Source organism: Esox lucius, chromosome 19 (genome assembly GCF_011004845.1).
Source record: "Esox lucius isolate fEsoLuc1 chromosome 19, fEsoLuc1.pri, whole genome shotgun sequence".
Classification (NCBI taxonomy): Eukaryota; Metazoa; Chordata; class Actinopteri; order Esociformes; family Esocidae; genus Esox; species Esox lucius.
This window is the reverse complement of record NC_047587.1, coordinates 10,915,513-10,932,913: the sequence shown is the minus strand read 5'-3', so window position 1 is coordinate 10,932,913 and position 17,401 is coordinate 10,915,513. Positions and strand designations below refer to the sequence as shown.

The 17,401-nt window shown below is 39.9% G+C and overlaps 1 protein-coding gene across 1 annotated transcript; it reads right to left on the bottom strand.

Moving 5' to 3' along the window:
- Positions 1–6,775: 6,775 nt before the first annotated feature.
- LOC105007110 (C-type lectin LmsL-like) lies at positions 6,776–9,875 on the bottom strand. Its single transcript, XM_010865909.5, has 6 exons — positions 9,789–9,875; positions 9,534–9,669; positions 9,316–9,407; positions 9,015–9,149; positions 8,799–8,910; positions 6,776–7,183 (listed from the first exon to the last, which is right to left on the bottom strand). The coding sequence occupies exons 2-6, from the start codon at positions 9,640–9,642 to the stop codon at positions 7,110–7,112; spliced, it is 522 nt and encodes a 173-aa protein (XP_010864211.3). The 5' UTR covers positions 9,643–9,669; positions 9,789–9,875; the 3' UTR covers positions 6,776–7,109.
- Positions 9,876–17,401: the final 7,526 nt, after the last annotated feature.

Sequence of the window (17,401 nt, the reverse complement as noted above, 5' to 3'; positions counted from 1 at the left end):
AGCATAAATAATTCCTCTTGACTATGAGGGAGAGCCTCATGATTGTGTGGCTGATTCCTTGACGCTTACCAGATTAAGGCCTGACCTCCTCTCGACTCTTGTGGATGGATCCTGTTACAAGGACTATGAGGGAAATCATGCAGGATTTGCTGTGTTCAGGAGAGACAGTAAGGGCTATTTTAGATCATAGTCTGCCAGGCATGCCCACAGCCTTGTTCTGCTCATTTAGCAGAATTGAAAGCTTGAATGAAGCAGATGAAACAGCAAAATTGGCATCGAAGTGTGACAGTGTGATAATGGCACCAGTCATATTAGTTGAAGCAGCCCCCGAAATTATGTCATCTGGTGCATACGAACGCAATATGTGGCTTAAACAAGGAGCCACCAGAGATGGTACAGGACTCTAGAGGTCTCACACGGGTCACTTAGTGGCGTCTGCTGCTCTGCTAAGGATTTTGATCATGAATGCGCATGGTTTTGACCATTGACCAAAGGGCGAGGTTATGAAAAGAATCAAAGTGCAGGTTTTTTGGGGGGCAAAATAGGCAGGCGCCAGACTGGATTTTGGCAGAGGAAGGAGTTTGCGTGAAGTTCGGTGTACCGTGTTGTACTTTCATTCCAAACAACACTGCCCCGGATGGTTCATTTACTCAAGCTATGAACAAACTAAAACAGCTGAGGAAGGAGGTGAAGGAAAATGCAGGCTCAGATGCTCACACTTGGGATTGGCTGGATATGTCATTAGGACAATGGCGTGCTATTCTAACCAAAGTATGGATCGTGGTAGGGATTGTGCTAATTGTGTTGGCTATAGTGGCATGCTGTGCGATTCCTCTCCATAGATAATTTTTGACCAAGACTGTAGTATCCCAAATGCCTCTATGAGGTGAGGACTCTTCTTCTGAAGTTATTCCGCTACAGGGTCATCCCGGACAGTACATGGATGAGTACGGACACCCCTGCAATGTGAAAGGAGGGCCTTTGAATTGCGCATATGGAAATCCGGAGTGTAAATGGTCACTCAAACCCGGATGGGCGTGCAAGGAATATTACCATCAGAATTCCTTTGCGGCTAACAACGTTGCTATGGTAGCCCCAGTCGTGGGTGGTGAAATGTACGGTGACCCAATGACGGATGGTATTGTGATCATCCAGGGCTATGAGGAAATGCTTCAGGTCTGACTAGGCCTGGAACACTACCCCTGCCCCTATAGAGGGTATAGATGTCGATATTGCAGCAAGGGGTATCACAAGAAGATCAACGGACAAGTATTCGTGGATGGACATTATCATTACCCAGAACCATATGATTGTGCATTGTGTTAAAGGGGGTTATTGTCCTTTATGTGCTGAGAAAGATTGTGCTTCAATTTAGGAGGTTAAGAGCGCCTAGGTGGCTGGTAGCCAACTGAGTACAAGTATACATATCAAGGGCTGGAGACTAGATGGTTTATTACTTTTATATATACTCTCATGATTTTAAGTGATTGATGTTTCGATTGATGGTATGATTTATTCTGTGATTGATCCTACACAATGTACTTTAAGAAGTTTAAATACCTTACATACCATTTACATGCATAATCATTTGAAACACCATATTTGCAACGCTCTGAAAGACAAGTTGCATATGATTACACTCACGGTTGATTGATTGATCTATAAGGTTAGGAAGTTTTTTACTTCCTCTCAGTCAAAAGGGTTTAGGAAGGTTTGGCTTCCTAAACCTCTGGGGTGGTGGTTGACAGAGGAGATGGTTTTTGGTAATAGAGTTGATTTCAGTTCTTTCAGTTCTCATCTACCATTCCCAGGCCTATATTATGGGGCTTGGGGAAGCCGACAGGGTATATCTGCAGACTGCAAGTCGCGGGCATAACTTAATATGGGGGTTCCTTAATATTAAGTTACGCCCATTGACGGTTTCCACTGGTGTGGTGTTTTTGATTTAGTACATGTGTTAATAAGGAAGAATTACAGGCTCTGTGATGAAGACTTCGGTAAGTGCTTCCATATGATAACCTCTAGTTATGTATTTAGGGATAGTTAACGTGTTCACTAAGATCGCTTATCTACTATATTCTTTGAATCTGAGATTCAAATAGCTTGCCAGTGACAGAACACATGACAACCCTTATAGCTACGTTTAAAGATAGCTAGCTAAGTGACGAGATGGTTACTTGCTAGCCAGCTCCAGTCAATTAGGATACCTTATAACTAGCTAAAGATGCATGATGCACCTGTCACAATATGCAAGCAGGCAAGATCCATTTATTTTTTAGCTTCATATACACTATGTTGTCATTATTTAGAAATGTAAACAATAATAATTTGTCATGGCCATCGTCTATGCAGTGGTATTTGGCTGTGTTAACCAGTTTTAGGAAGTTGCCAAGGATGAGCTAAATTACCTAACATAACTAACCAATGACCAAATGTATTTTATTGATCACTGATTAGTTTTGAACTCCCTTTACCTGGTTACTTAGATCTTAATTAGATACTTCCCTGAAGTGGTGAACACAGCCGAACCCAGTTGATTACTTTTACTTTGTATACCTCTACTTCTATGTGATGGTTGTGATCTTTCATTTCAGTTGCCAAGATGCGTAGTTGACCTGGAGGATGCTGTTGCCTAGGTAAATGCCAACACGGGCATCTTCTGAGACCAGGTACAAGTCCTCACCCCTGAAGATGAGGAAATACAGGGTGTTGTGTAGATGTTATGAGAGGCCTCAACTCAAGTGGAAGAACAAGAAGCTCTCTCCCCATTCATGTTTTTGTTTAATCATTTTGAAGACACATTCATGGATGAAATAGACAAAAGAGGACTTAGTGCTAATTTTAAGCTTCTCTGTTAATTATTTTTGTTGATGAGAATACCTATTATTTGTCTTTAAACCATCAGCTAATGCTGGTTTCCCCACAACAAAAATGACAAGATCCAGAAAACACAATATAGTTTGACGAGACAAAGAGAAAAGAAACATGAGTAAACATGAAAAGTTTTTAGCATTGAGTAAACTGAAAAGTGTTTTGGAAGTGTTCACCTGGCCATACAACATGATAGGATGAAACCAAAACCTACAGAATCTGGGCAAAGCTGAATACACAGTACATAAAGAAACAGTTTAGTTTTGTCAGTGTTGGAATGTAATGATTTGAATATTTGATTCAGTGATTAAATGTTTAATTGTCTAACTGGCATATCATTTAATTTTGTATTTTTAGGTTATTCCATTAACTTCATGCTTTTAGACTAAATTAATTGGCTTTCAGTAATGTCTGTTGTGCTCTTTTGGACCTGTTCTACTTGTAATTTATGTTATTGAATCAACTTTTAGGATAAGGGATAAATTAGATAATCAATTCCAAGACATGTAACACCTATATTGCTCCCAACAATGTTTTAAGTCCTTAACCAAGTCATTTCTCTAGAATAAAAAATGTGCTTGTTCCAGACACCCTCGGTGTTACGCAAGCAACAACAAGATTAACTCCCGAAAAGAGTTAAAATTAGTCACATTACTAGCACTGAGCCATTTGTCAAACAGATTTCCCTTGTCTCTAGCAAACTCCATGTAAGTCTGGGTAGATAACTTTTTATGGGACCTAAATCTCTGTCGATATGCCTCAGGAACAAGCTTGTAGGCACGAAGAACAGTTGCTTTGACGACGCCATAATTTAAACTGTATTGAAGAGGTAGCACTGACAAAACCTCTTGGGCTTTGCGTGTCAATTTACACTGAAGCAATAAGCACCATACTTCTTCAGGCCATTTCAATTCAACAGTTATACACTCAAACACACAAAAATAAGAGTCAACCTCTGACTCTCTGAACACTGGTACCAAGGCAATCTGTCTGCTAATATCAAAAGTAGTAGAAGAACCCGCTGGTGAGGATGGCTTACTAGCAGGCACTGCACAAGCAGAGGCTAACCTCACTGTCTTTGCCACCAGTACGAAACTCTTGGTCAAGTTCCAGTTTACGCATCTCCAGTTCTTGATCAAGTTTGCGACTCCCGTTCTGCCTAGAGTTTACACGGGAGTGTGGCTGTAGTCTTGGCCTCATCCTCAGACATGGACGGGCTTACAGGAGTTGCAGACACATCCCGAACAGTAGCAGCAGGCTCAGGCAGCAGCAACACAAGCACTTGCCCTTTCAACCAAACATCTAACACAAAGTTTCCGACCTCTGCTTTAACTAATCTTTTTGGTACGGTTAAAGCAAAATGGTCAGCGAAAGCCAGTAAATCCACTTTACAGCATTTATCAAAATCCTCCCATGTAGGGTTATTCAAAAAGGCATCCAAATCAAAAGTAGCCATCATAAGCCAGCAACACACGCCAACAAATACCCAACACTACACCAGCCAATCACACAATCACAGCTGCACAGTTCAACACTGAACTAGACACCAAGGTGCATGAGTGGCATAGGTATCAATGAGATATCCCGGACGAGCCCCCACATTATGTTACAAACCCTGTGGTTCTAGCAGTTTAGGGTGGATTGTACAGAGACCCGTTACATAACTCATGCAAAGTGGTGTAGTGTACATGAACAATGAGGACAAACGAAACAGACAACTAAAGCTATTGTCAAACATAAAACGTTAATTATAAATACACGGTAAAGGGTAAAAAAAAAAAAAAAAAAAAAAAAATGGTAAAGGGGTTAGGGAAAAGGGGCAAGAAATGAAATAATGTAGTCCAAACACACCTAAACTTAACTTGCCTGCCTCAAGAACCGCTTAGCTGACTACTAACCAATACAAAAATACAGTGGGTGGGCCTTTCAGTTCTAACTAGTGTTTTTAGACAGTTTTCCTATGGGTTGTGTATGCCAAACGGCGACTTGCTAAAAAAATAGATTTTCCTAGGGACACAGGGACAAACAAAACAAACAGGTTGAATAAGGACTGAACAGCAAACAATTGACTAGACAGCACCAAACAAAACACCACAGCAATAAATACTCACATGAAACAGGACAAAGTGAGATGTATGTGCTAAACTAAGTGATGTATGAATAAACAAAGTGTCTGTCTATCAAATAAAGTTATGTATCTCCAGACTGTCTATGTCCATGTGGGGTAAAGCAAAATAGTCTCTCTGGGAGAACAAACTGACTGGGTTTTTAAACCAGGGATGTGTGATGCGATTGGGTAATGGAAAAAGTAACATGTGGTGCAATTAGGAGGGGTGTCCACTGATTGGTCCACCTCAGCAGGCAGGCGATGCACTCATGACTGCCAGGTGTCATGAGTGCATTGCTGTCATGACATATATTGCAATTACTGTATAAACTATACGTAAACTGCAGTAAGCAGCATTCTCAACCATCAACCTCCTAATGATCGCCCACCATCACATATAACCAAGCAATGGCTACTCAAAGAAAAACTGACCATGGCGGGCATAGTGAGTATGACTGTGCATGTGTATGTATGCATGTGTCAGTATTATAACTGTACTCAGCAGCTTTCTAAACCGCCAGTGTCTCATTTTTGACTGTAACCAAAACATTAAAAAAAAATTTAGACGTACTTCAGTCTTCAAATTAATATATTTCAGTTGTATGTTATGAAACAAAATACAATTAAATGGTTTTGGAAAATACCATTTAATTTTACATAAATGGTACAAACATAATCAGACTAGAGTGCTTTTTCAACATGTATTCAAAGCAAATACAGTTTTGTTTTCTTTATCAATGCTTGAACCGCTTGAACCTAGTGTTATATCTTGACAAAAGATATTGAATGAAATCACATGGACTCAGATAAAGTTGTTACATTAGTTAACTCTTCTTCCTCCATTAGTACACTCAACGTAATGTCCCCAAACTGACCAATGGTGAACATCAGTGGGCATTACTTAATATTCAGGAAACCCCATTTAAACGGACCAATGGCAAACACCAGTGGGCGTAACTTAATATTCAGGAACCCTCATATTCAGTAATGCTCCCGACTTGCGGTCTGCAAATTTACCTTATTGAATCAAAAACTGATAGCTACTGTAATCCACTTAGTCAGCCTACAGACACTGCACATCACATAATGAATGAGAATCTTGGTCTTGTGTATGTTGAGTATTTTTTGTACTTTGCACCCCACTGCCAGGTTGATGACCATGTCCCTGTAGGCCATCTCAGAATTTTTCCTTATTGGTCCAGCTTTAAATTATGTTCAACTTATAAATGCTTCGTAATTCCTTTATACTCAGTTCAAAAGTAATATACAAATGTTTTTTCTATAGCTAGGGATGCCCGGACATGTTGGTTCAAAACAGCAATAATGCATCGTAGGTGGTAGAAAACAACATTGCCATCAGCTGTCATTAATATTATTGTCAGTCATAAATAGCAATTGTAGTAGCACCTAGTTGCTTCTAATTCTTCTATGCCACCTTTTGAAGTCAGTCTAACTACAACCAGTATTTGAAACACGAGCAAACCAAACGTTCTTCTTTTTAAATGTTTACTCAAAATACTCAAATACCATAATTGCTCAGTTTTGTGGTTGGGTTTGTACTGTACTGTAATTCACTAAGACTTAAAATGTAGCCGAAGAAGAAAAGGGGGAGGTCTGGCACAAAACTTGATTCACCCCGGGATCTTAAGCATATACAGTATAAAAACATATATTTTAAAAGTATGGCAATGTCTTGCACAAGGTACAACGGACATTACACCAAACAATCAAGCAAATAAGAAGTTATCCTGTGCTGTATAAATTAGACAACAAACACCTGACAAAGTAGATGGTGACAGGATTTATTGAAAGTCAGAGAAGCACTGATGGATAACAAGAAAAACTCATTTTATATAATGGACAAAGCATTTACAACTTTCCACCTGTGAGTATAGAGAATCATTTGAGTTGTAAACAGAACACTATCCTGTCTGCCATTTAAAAAAAGGTAATTTGACACTTTTTGGGGGTTCCCCCTTGGTTAGTAGAACTTACTTACTTTAGTAGTTCCAAACATTAGACAACACTTAAAAAGCAATGGCAAAATGTACTTTGAAAACATTCCCATTGTGTGCAAAAGTATAGAAATCCCTTCCCACTCTCTGGTATTGTATTGTATTCCTCCGTCATTTTAGACTACTGCTGCCCTCATGCAGATGAAGGTACAGCCACTTGAACAGGTAATGTCATCGAAGCCTTCAGCCCCTGTAGAGAACAGTTTCCTTATTAGTTTTAGAGCAAGTCAACAGAATTACCTTGTCGCTGCTAAATTTGATGGTTAAGAAGTATGCATAACATAGAGTATGATATGTTTTTATGAAGTCTGATAGCTTTTATACCCTATTTATTATCTATTTTTCAGTCAAAATGTATACTTTTGCTGTACACTCGACAGTGTATGACAAGCATGATTAAAATATGTTTTCTGGTTTATTTCTAGTTTAAATATAGTTTAAGTTAATAGTGGGTGATTACTTGTAGGCAGATTAGGTTTCATTCTTGGAAGAACCAGTCCTTGATTCTCCGAAGAGTTATCTAACCTTTTTCTGCTAAAGAATCAGGCCTGGGCCTTAGCTAGGAAAACAGGTGCCCCAGCAAATTGGGTGCTTTTTAAGCAATTAAGAAATAAAAGTACTGCAGCTGTCAAAAAGGCTAATTCCAACTATATCCTTAGTGCAATGTCCAATTCGGCTGGAGATCCTATAAAATTTTGGAACTTCCATTTTTATGCTGATGACGTTCTATATCTCCCTCAGCTGATAAAGCGTCTGAAAAGTTGGGGTCTGATTTTAAGATCTTACAGAGATTTTAGGCTTTCTTTTAAAACAAATGTCACTGAATTGGGAAAATGTTAACATTTAAGATTGGCTTCCTTTATAGAAACAGGGCCTGTCTGTCTGCTGCCAATAGAAGAAGAATTGTTCAGGCTACTTTTATTTCTTAGACTTCAGGGATATTCTCTATATGCATGCCTCTGCTACAACATTAAAACTATTGGATGCTATTTACCATTGTGCTCTGAGGTTTATCACCGGTGATAGTTATAGAACCCATCACTTCATTCTATACCAACATGTGGGATGGGCCTCTCTCTCTGTGATGCTTTTGTTTATTTACAAATAACTTATTTTAAAACTACCTCTATATATATCGTCCCTAATTTCTCCTAGACAATTAAATATCAAAACTAGATCTCAGCTGTGGATTACTTTAGAAACTCCAGCAATCTCCACAGAGTTGGGAAGGACTGCTTTCAGTTCCTCCACTCCATACTTATGGAACAACCTGCTGGCTAGGTCTTATGGAAAACCACTATGATGTACTGTGTAATTGTTTTTGTTGAATCATTCTTTATTATTCTTTTTAAATTGTTTTTTTTATGTTCACTGTTTGTGTAATTACTGTACATGTAATCTTGTCTACACAGGGCACAGCCTAAAAAGAGATCCAGGTCTCAGTCTGTTTTCCCTGTTAAAATTAATCTTAAATAAAAATGTAATTAAATTGACATACTACCACATCAAAGAAAAATACGATGTTATATTACACATCCCTCCTCATCAGTAGGAGGCAGATGGCAGTTGGTTGATTGATAAAAAGTACCTCATTTAGACCCACACAAACATCATTATAAGCTATGTTAAGTGATATAGAATGTGAAATATTTTGGGTAGATGTTCCAAAAACTGAATGATTAACATATTCCTAAATTATTTCATAGCAAAACAGAGAAAAACTATGGAAAAGTGTTTAAAGAAAAACCTTAAAGTGCAACAAGCAGATTGAATCAGGACCTTTATGTCACCAATGCAATACTAACCTGTATAAGAGTTCAGCGCCACACAGTCTTCCTCTCCCCACTGCTGAGCTCTGGCACTTTTAGACCAGAACCACTCAGTGTCACTCCTATCTGTCCACACAAAACTCCCTTCCTGTCAGTGGGAACAGTCCAGTGTTATCGACATCTTCCTAGAGGGCAGAAGCTCTATCGTCCATCTATTGTATGAAGTGCTATTTAACTGTTAAGGTGTTTTACCTGATCCAGATCATTCAGTCCTATCCAGGAATAAGCCGATATGCCCTGGGTCTTCTTCACCATGGAAAGTAGAAATTGGTATTCTTGATAACCGTGAACAGAAGCTAGGGTGCCCCCATCCTTCTTGCAGTAGTCCTGCATAAGGAAATTATTTTACATTTATTTTACAAACCATCACGAAGCTCTGTCAAAAGTGGAAATTGAATGGAAGACCAATCAGTGTATGATATCTTGAATTGTGTTTAACAGCATCATTGTAAATGGTAGAGTGAGTTGATGGCAATGCAAGTGATAAACTTACAAGGGCGTCCTGCCATCCCATTTGTTTTGTCACCAATTGGAAGCAACGGTGTGAGCCAGCCTTGGCAGTAGAATACCCATTTGGACAGACACCTAGATGTAACAAGATGTTTCAAATCTCACAAACCTGACAAAACTACCAATAACATGAGAACAGTAAATAGTAAAAAAATGACAACTCAAGCTTCATTAAAATTTTCTGGTAATAGCATCACTTACGATAATGACAGTTGGATGTTGGATGGTTGTGACAGTTGGATGGATATGCTCCAGTACCCAGGAGGGCGACGAGTACACAGGCCAGAATAGACACAGTTTTGACTCCCATGATGATCGTAAGAAGAACTAGGTGGTACTGTGGAGATCAAGGCAACAGCAAAATATCAAAGAACAAAAGACATGCATTGTTGATTTTTGTTAAATTCATAAAATGTTTATCTGAATGCATCTGTAATGCAAATGTTATTCACTCACCGGTGTCAAAACAGAAAAACTCTTCTGTGTTGAAGTGTCTTCACCTAGAATTGTAAGCCTTATAAACAGACATTTTAAGGAAGAACAACAACAGATATCATCTGCAAGTCATATTGCCATTGAAGAGCATAGTGATTGTAATCTGTAGTCATTGGCTTGTATATTATTTTAGATTTTAATGTAAAGTCATTTGGCTTGTATATTATTTTTAGTCATTCTGATAGGCATGCACAAGTAGACCTACAGTGCCCAAAATGTGTATGTTTTATGAACTAAGAATAACAGCATGGTCAGAGTTCCATCCTCGCATGTTATGTGAATACTATTCAGTTTTGGTTCACGGGTGTTTCTAATTGATCAGGTGTTACCAGTTACGTTATTTGTTCACTTGTAAAATAGCTGTGAATGTGTAGTCTCAGCTCTATCCTTTACTTTTGCCTTTGGAGTCTGTGTTTGGTGTTTGTAGGCATAATTCAACATGAAGAATAGGGAGCTGTCTATGAAAAAAAGAAAAGGAACCAGGCAAGCTTAGCTCAGTCGGCCCTCGATTAAAAGAGATGAAGGATGTTGTCCTACCTGGAGTCAAACCGGGATGCCCCGGATTCAATCTCTGGTCGCTTGTATGATAGGCAGTGTCTTTAACCACTATACCACTAAGCTATATGTGTGCAGGAGTGTGGTGTTGGCATTCTTAATGCAAATACTCAAAATTTAATGGATCTTGAAACTATTTCCCTACACTAGCTATCATCAAAAACAAACAACATGTTTATCAGGGTCGCTACACCACATTCAACACATTACATTAGAAAGAGTTCACTGTAAATGGCTAGCTAATAGCTATACAGTAACGAATACAATGACTCCAATCACTCCATGGCTGGTTCGTTGCTTTAGAAAACAATGACAGTTGAATAGCCGATTTTATGGAAATTTTGAACTAAGGTGCATTTGAGAAATGTCTGTCTTTCCATTGGCTGGTATGTAAATCTTTACTTTGATTGTGACACACGTCTGTATAATATCAGAGGATTATTAGGTACTTTGACCATGTTCTCCTGCCTAGACAAAGAAGGGTGCCAGTCCTTTTGCTCCTTAGGAATGTGGTCTTTGGGGGGAAGTAGGAGCAATTGGCTTGTTTAGGTAAACGCAACAGTAAACATTATGGCAGGAAGGATAAGGTGGGGGGACAGCCCGCCCTTCGGGTATTACTTATGTGACACGAGACAGATGGGCAACAACTTACCACACCCCTTTTTACTGTAATAAATACGGACTGTTCATGTATTAAGTTAGAGACTCCTCAGATGATTATGTTTGTAAGCGTTTGACGCGTCTCTCTTATCTGCAAATAATTAATAAAACTGTTAAATTGTGCCAAGATTTTTTTGTCTCTGTATTTCCTCATTTAAGAGTTCTGATCGATGGAATTGCCATTACACCGACCACTAAACAATGTGAACTACTATGTAAATCAAAAGCAATGGTTGAATCTCAAATCACATACTACATACTATTGGTAACACTTCATTTGAAGGGGTGTGCATAAAAGTGACATGACATTGTCATGATACTGTCATAGCCATGACATGACACATTAAGGAATCATTATGAATGTTTATGAATGTTGTCATTAGGTGTCATTCGGATGGTTATGTTAACATGAAGGTAATTTGTTAAACTATCACTATCTAGCCTACTTTATAATTAAATGTTTTCAATGTGATTATATTTTCGAATAGTTTATCTTACTTAGGCTATTGTTCATGCAAAGAACTAGGTACTGTAAATGAATGGATGTCCTGTATCAACCTTAAAATTGCAGTACAAACTGAGTGTTCTTGCAAAAAACAACATCTGTTTATGTCCTGTGTCAACATGAACAAATGACACTAGTCTCGGTTATTTAATGCATTTGTAAACCACTAATAAAGTAAGGGTTATCATTGTTATAACCGTTTGTTCATGTCTTGTTCATTATTTTTCATGTTCATTCAAGGTAACTACTGCATATGTTAATGGTTGTATACTTATCGGAAAGTGTTACCAAAGTAGGATTGTCGAAACATTTGTTGTGCAGAAACAATAAAGGAAATGTCTTGCTTTTGTTAAGGTATTTAAAAGCATTTAACAGATTTAATTACATATTTATGACAGTATTTGACAAACTTAATGATATCTTTATGACAAGTCCAAATTGTACCACTGTAGTTGAGGTCAAGGAAAATATTCATGACACAATTATAATGGTCTCATGACAACCAATGCCAAAACCAACCACATATGACAGTAGTATTTAATGATAACACATAAAACTAAAAAGTTTCTTCAAGTTTGATAATCAGGCCTGCTATGACATGTTTATGACAGGTAATGTTTCTGACTAACTGCGCCACAGCATGGTTTAGCGGTTGCTCCATAGTCGACTGGAAGGCCCTGCAACGGGTGGTGGAAACCACCCAGCACATCACTGGTACCCAGCTCCTGGCCACTGTAGACCTCTAGCACATGCGGTGTCTGCACAGGGTGTGTGGCATCATCAGGGACCCTTCACATCCATGACACAAACTGTTTGCCCTCTGTCCATCAGGCAGGCGGTACAGGTCTCTTCATTCCTGCACCAGCAGGCTCAGGAACACTTTCTTTTCATCTGCTGTAACCCTGCTGTACTAGGTGACCCATCACTAACCATATCCACCCTTTGTACTACTGGACTCTGGACACTGCCTTGCAAAGTCTGAGGTTTTCAGTTGTTACAGGTACGTGTCTGCCTCTGGAACCTCATTGCTGCTATCCCTGCATTTCAGTTGCACATGCTACCCTACTCCTTCAATTTAATTGTACTGTACTTGTTCAATTACAATAAAGTTTAATTTAGTCTAATGTTGTCGTGATTAATGTCAAGTTGTCATAACAAAAACTTTGACAGGTGATGTTGTCTCAGTTAATTTCAAGTTGTCATAACAAAGACATCCCAAACAATGTCAACCTAGCATAAGAAATGACCTAATCAACCGAATGACACCTAATGACAACATTCATAAACATTCAAAATGATTCCTTCATGTGCATTAACTGTTTTTACCGTGGCCAGAGGGACAGTACAATTCAGACTGACTTTTACCTGTTTAATGCAGAATGTGTTTAGGTGTAGGCTGCCTGCTTCATTTAAGTAAGATTTTTTGAATTGATCCTGTCAAAACTGGTGTGTTTTCACATTTGCTAAATAAATAGCAGAGGAGAGATTGCGCTTATACTTTCTAGGGAGCATGACTTGTGAGTGAGTTGCACTAAACTGGTGAAAACGCACAAAGAATACAGCAGCTCTCCGATGTAAAAAAAGAAATACAGGAAGACAAGATTTAAAACATGTTTTCAGACAGGTGTAGGTATAGGTTATAGTTGTAAATATACATGAATGTTTACGCTGATGAGGCAAAAATGATGTCCATATGCTTTTGGTACTCTGTGTGCCACCTAAACAGTGCAGACCCACCGAGGCATGGACCCTGAAGGTGTCCTGTGGTATCGGGCACCAGCACATTACCAACAAATCCTTCAAATCTTGTAATTTGCAATGTGGAGCTGCTGTGGATCAAACTTGTTTGTCCAGCACATACCCACAGATTGTCAATCGGATTTAGACCTGGGGAATTTGGAGGCCATGGTAACCCCTTCAGAATCAGAAATAATTTTATTGCCATGTAAGTTTCACAACAAACAAAAACAGTCTGGCCATTGGTACAACAATTTACATTACAAAAGGAATAAGCGGAAAACAAATATGAACCGTGGACTGAGCATAAACAACTTGCACTAAACTCTTCATCATGTTCCGCAAACCCTTCCCAAGCAATGTGTGCAGTGTAGCAGGGCGCATTATCCTGCTGAACGGGGCAGCTGTCATCAGGGAACACCACTGCCATGAAGGGGTATAATTGGTCTGCGACGATGTTTAGGGTGGTGGCACATGTCAAATTGACATCCAAATGAATGCCTGGACCCAGGGCTTCTCAGCAGAACATTGCCCAGAGCATCATGCTCCCTGGAGGGCTTGTCGTCTTCCCATATGCAGCAGGGTGCGATGCACTGTGTTGTAACACACTCCTCCCATAACCATCAGTAAAATGTTGCCCTTGCACAACGATGAGCCTTGGATGCCCAACACCCTGTCTCCGGTTTGTGGTTTGTCCCTCCTCATACTACTTTTGGTAGGTACTCACCACTGCTGACCTGTAACACCCCACAAGCCTTGCCATTTCAGAGGTCATCTGACCATAACAATTTGGCCCTTGTCTAAGTCGCTCAGGTTTTTACTCCTGCCCATTTCTCCTGCATCCGACCCACTGACGGAAAACATTAAAAAAGATAAGAGTGACGCTAGTAAAGCCAACTGCCTAATGTTTGTAATCTGACTCTGTACCAAAACTCTTCAGAAATCTCTTCCCCATTTACCCAAAGAGATTTAGGGAGTATTACCTATGTAACGTTATATACTGTATGTTTCAGGGCGCTAGTTACAGTTGCATGACAGCCTCTGTTTAATTTATGTAGCTAATGATGAATATAAAGTTACGTTACATCAGTGTTAACTAATGTCAGCTGCATACCTCTCCCGACAGAATAAATTTGAGTTAAACACCACGTTACCACACTTCCTCATTTGGGGTGAGAGACCCAATGATCTGAAAGCAGAGACAGAGAGTGGGGACTGAATAACACCCCACTTCTATGAAAGATTACATATTAAAATTAGGCTGCTTTGCCTGGCCATAAGCACACGGCACTACTTTAATCACCTTATAGATAATTATTTCAGCGTTATGGTAACAAAATTAATGGTCTGGTCTTGACCCGGTCTTGCCCTGCCTTGGTCTTGGTCTTGACCCCTCAAAGTCTTGGTCTTGTCTCGCTCTCAATTCACTCTGGTCTTGGTAATGCCTATATATATAGGCATGAAAATCTGTGAGAATGGGAAACAGGTGTGGTTGACAATATGGGAACAGTCCGGGGTGAAGGTGATTAGCCAGAACAGTGGTGCCTAGAAGGCTGGTGACGTAGACCTCTGGAGCCGGTGAAACGGAGGAGCACCTGCGCCGGAGGGATTCGTGAGATCTATTCTCCCTCTGCATCCTGTGTCTTACCTGGGCCAAAGATTTTCACTTCTCAGGCTATACGGATGTCTATCAATTGTATAAACATTAGAAATGTTTATTTTACAGAATATGAATATGTCTCAAGAGCATGAAATGTTCATGTACTCTCCTACGTGTGCTAATGCATACAGATTCAGAGTACAGAAAACAGGGTGCTCAGCACAGTAGTTAGTTGAGTTTAGAGTAAGGAACCTATTTAATTAATTTTTGCCAGTGTAAAATGTCTTCCCCATCCAATCTAACAGCTTGAAAGTATTTGCAATGAATAATGGGAGAAACCTCCCAAATCCAGGTATGCAAAGGCAGTAGAGTCCTACACTAGGTTTTACAAGGGGCTGATATATTATCTATAACTGAGATATTTCAGTTTTTCAGAATATACATTTCTGAAATCATGTGAACACTTGATGTTTACTCTTCACAATCATTATGAATGTAGATTGATGGCAAAAAAATACATTCAATAAATTATATATTCAATAAATTAAGTCTTTAACAAAACAAAATGTGGAGAAAGTGAAGGGATCTGAAAACTTTTGAAAGGCACAGTATCTACTGGTATTGGTTTCACGCAGTATTTGGAAGTGTAGCAACATTCACTTAGAATTGTGTAATTAACTTCTTGTAAAACCCCAACCTGTTGATATTTAGAAAGTTTTGTTAACTAAGGTCATCATCAACATATTGCAGAACTCATGTGTTGTAATATATCTGCATAAGACCATGTTCCTCTTTGTTTGGTGAACTCAAAACATGTTCAAGTCTTTAAAGGGCCAGGCCCACCAGGTGGACACAGTATACCAGGTGGACACAGTATACAAGGTGAACTCAGTACAACAGGTGGGTCATTAGGGGTCAGTGATTTTCTAAATTGACATTTTGTTAAACACTTTGTTACATAATACTATTTGAAGTTAATTAATTGGGGGGAAAATAGCCAATTTAAATATGAAATGTGTGAGATGCCCAGACTTCACTCTCCCTAGACACTTCCTCCAGCTCTTCCGGGGGGACACCGAGGCGTTCCCAGGCCAGCCGGGAGACATAGTCCCTCCAGCGTGTCCTAGGTCTTCCCGGTGGGACGGGCCTAGAACACCTTCCCGGGAAGGCGTCCAGGAGGCATCTGGAACAGATGCCTCCTGGACGCCCAAGCCACCTCAGCTGACCCCTCTTGATGTGGAGGAGCAGTGGCTCTACTCTGAGCTCCTCCCGGGTGACCGAGCTTTTCACCCTATCTCTAAGGGATCGCCCAGCCACCCTGCGGAGAAAGCTCATTTCGGCCACCTGTATCCGGGATCTTGTCCTTTGGGTCATGACCCAAAGCTCATGACCATAGGTGAGAGTAGGAACGTAGATTGACCGGTAAATCGAGAGCTTCGCCTTGCGGCTCAGCTCTTTCTTCACCACGACAGACCGATACATCGACCGCATTACTGCAGAAGCTGCACAGATCCGTCTGTCAATCTCCAGTTCCATCCTTCCCTCACTCGTGAACAAGATACTTAAACTCCTCCACTTGAGGCAGGCACTCTCCACCAAACTGAAGTGGGCAAGCCACCCTTTTCCGACTGAGGACCATGTCCTCGGATTTGGAGGTACTGATTTTCATCCCCACCGCTTCACACTCGTACGTACATCATAATACTGTAAAATCAGTGTCTTCCATGTTTTCAGCGGCCACAAAATGAAAAGTTTGAAGAAGAGGGAGGGGCGACTATTTGATTCTAGACTTTTAATAGTATAAGGCTTCTACTGCACAGCTGTCACTACACTTGTCAATGTACACATTTCATGGGCTGCATTGCTTTGAAATTATCCTAAACAAAAGTGATGTATTCAATTGCTAATGTTTTTACATTAGCTAGGTTTCCCATTAGTTAATCCTTTTAGGAAGGAAAAATGTGATATGCTTAAGAGCTGTATGTTTAAGATGGTGGCTTTGATTGTTGAATGAGGAACAGAGTATGTCAGTGGAGCTGAGCAGTCAGAAGTCCTGGTCGCCCCTCTGAGCCGTGTTGCCAATACTCCTTAAAATGTTTTTATCGGTGTAGGGTGGATCTCTCCTGCTAATATCAATCTGCAACCAACCTTGACACAGTGGACCTATGGCTCCTGGCAGAGAATGAAGGGTGATAGTTCTGTCCCACCCATCTACATCTAAGGCTGGAATGGGAATCATTCTGTAGGTGATTTCTTTTTTAAAGAAATACACAGTCCAAGGGCAGTGACTTTAGCTGGGCTAAAACAACCCTGGTTGAGAACCTTTGTATTCCAAGAGGTAAAATGTAGTCCTAACCTACACTCGTTTGTATCCATTAAGTTATCTTGCATAGGTAATAATCTATGTTGTGGTGGCCAGCATGGCATCAGGCTCCATGGCCAGCATGGCATCAGGCTCCATGACCAGCATTGCATCAGGCTCTATGACCAGTATTGCATCAGGCTCCATGACCAGCA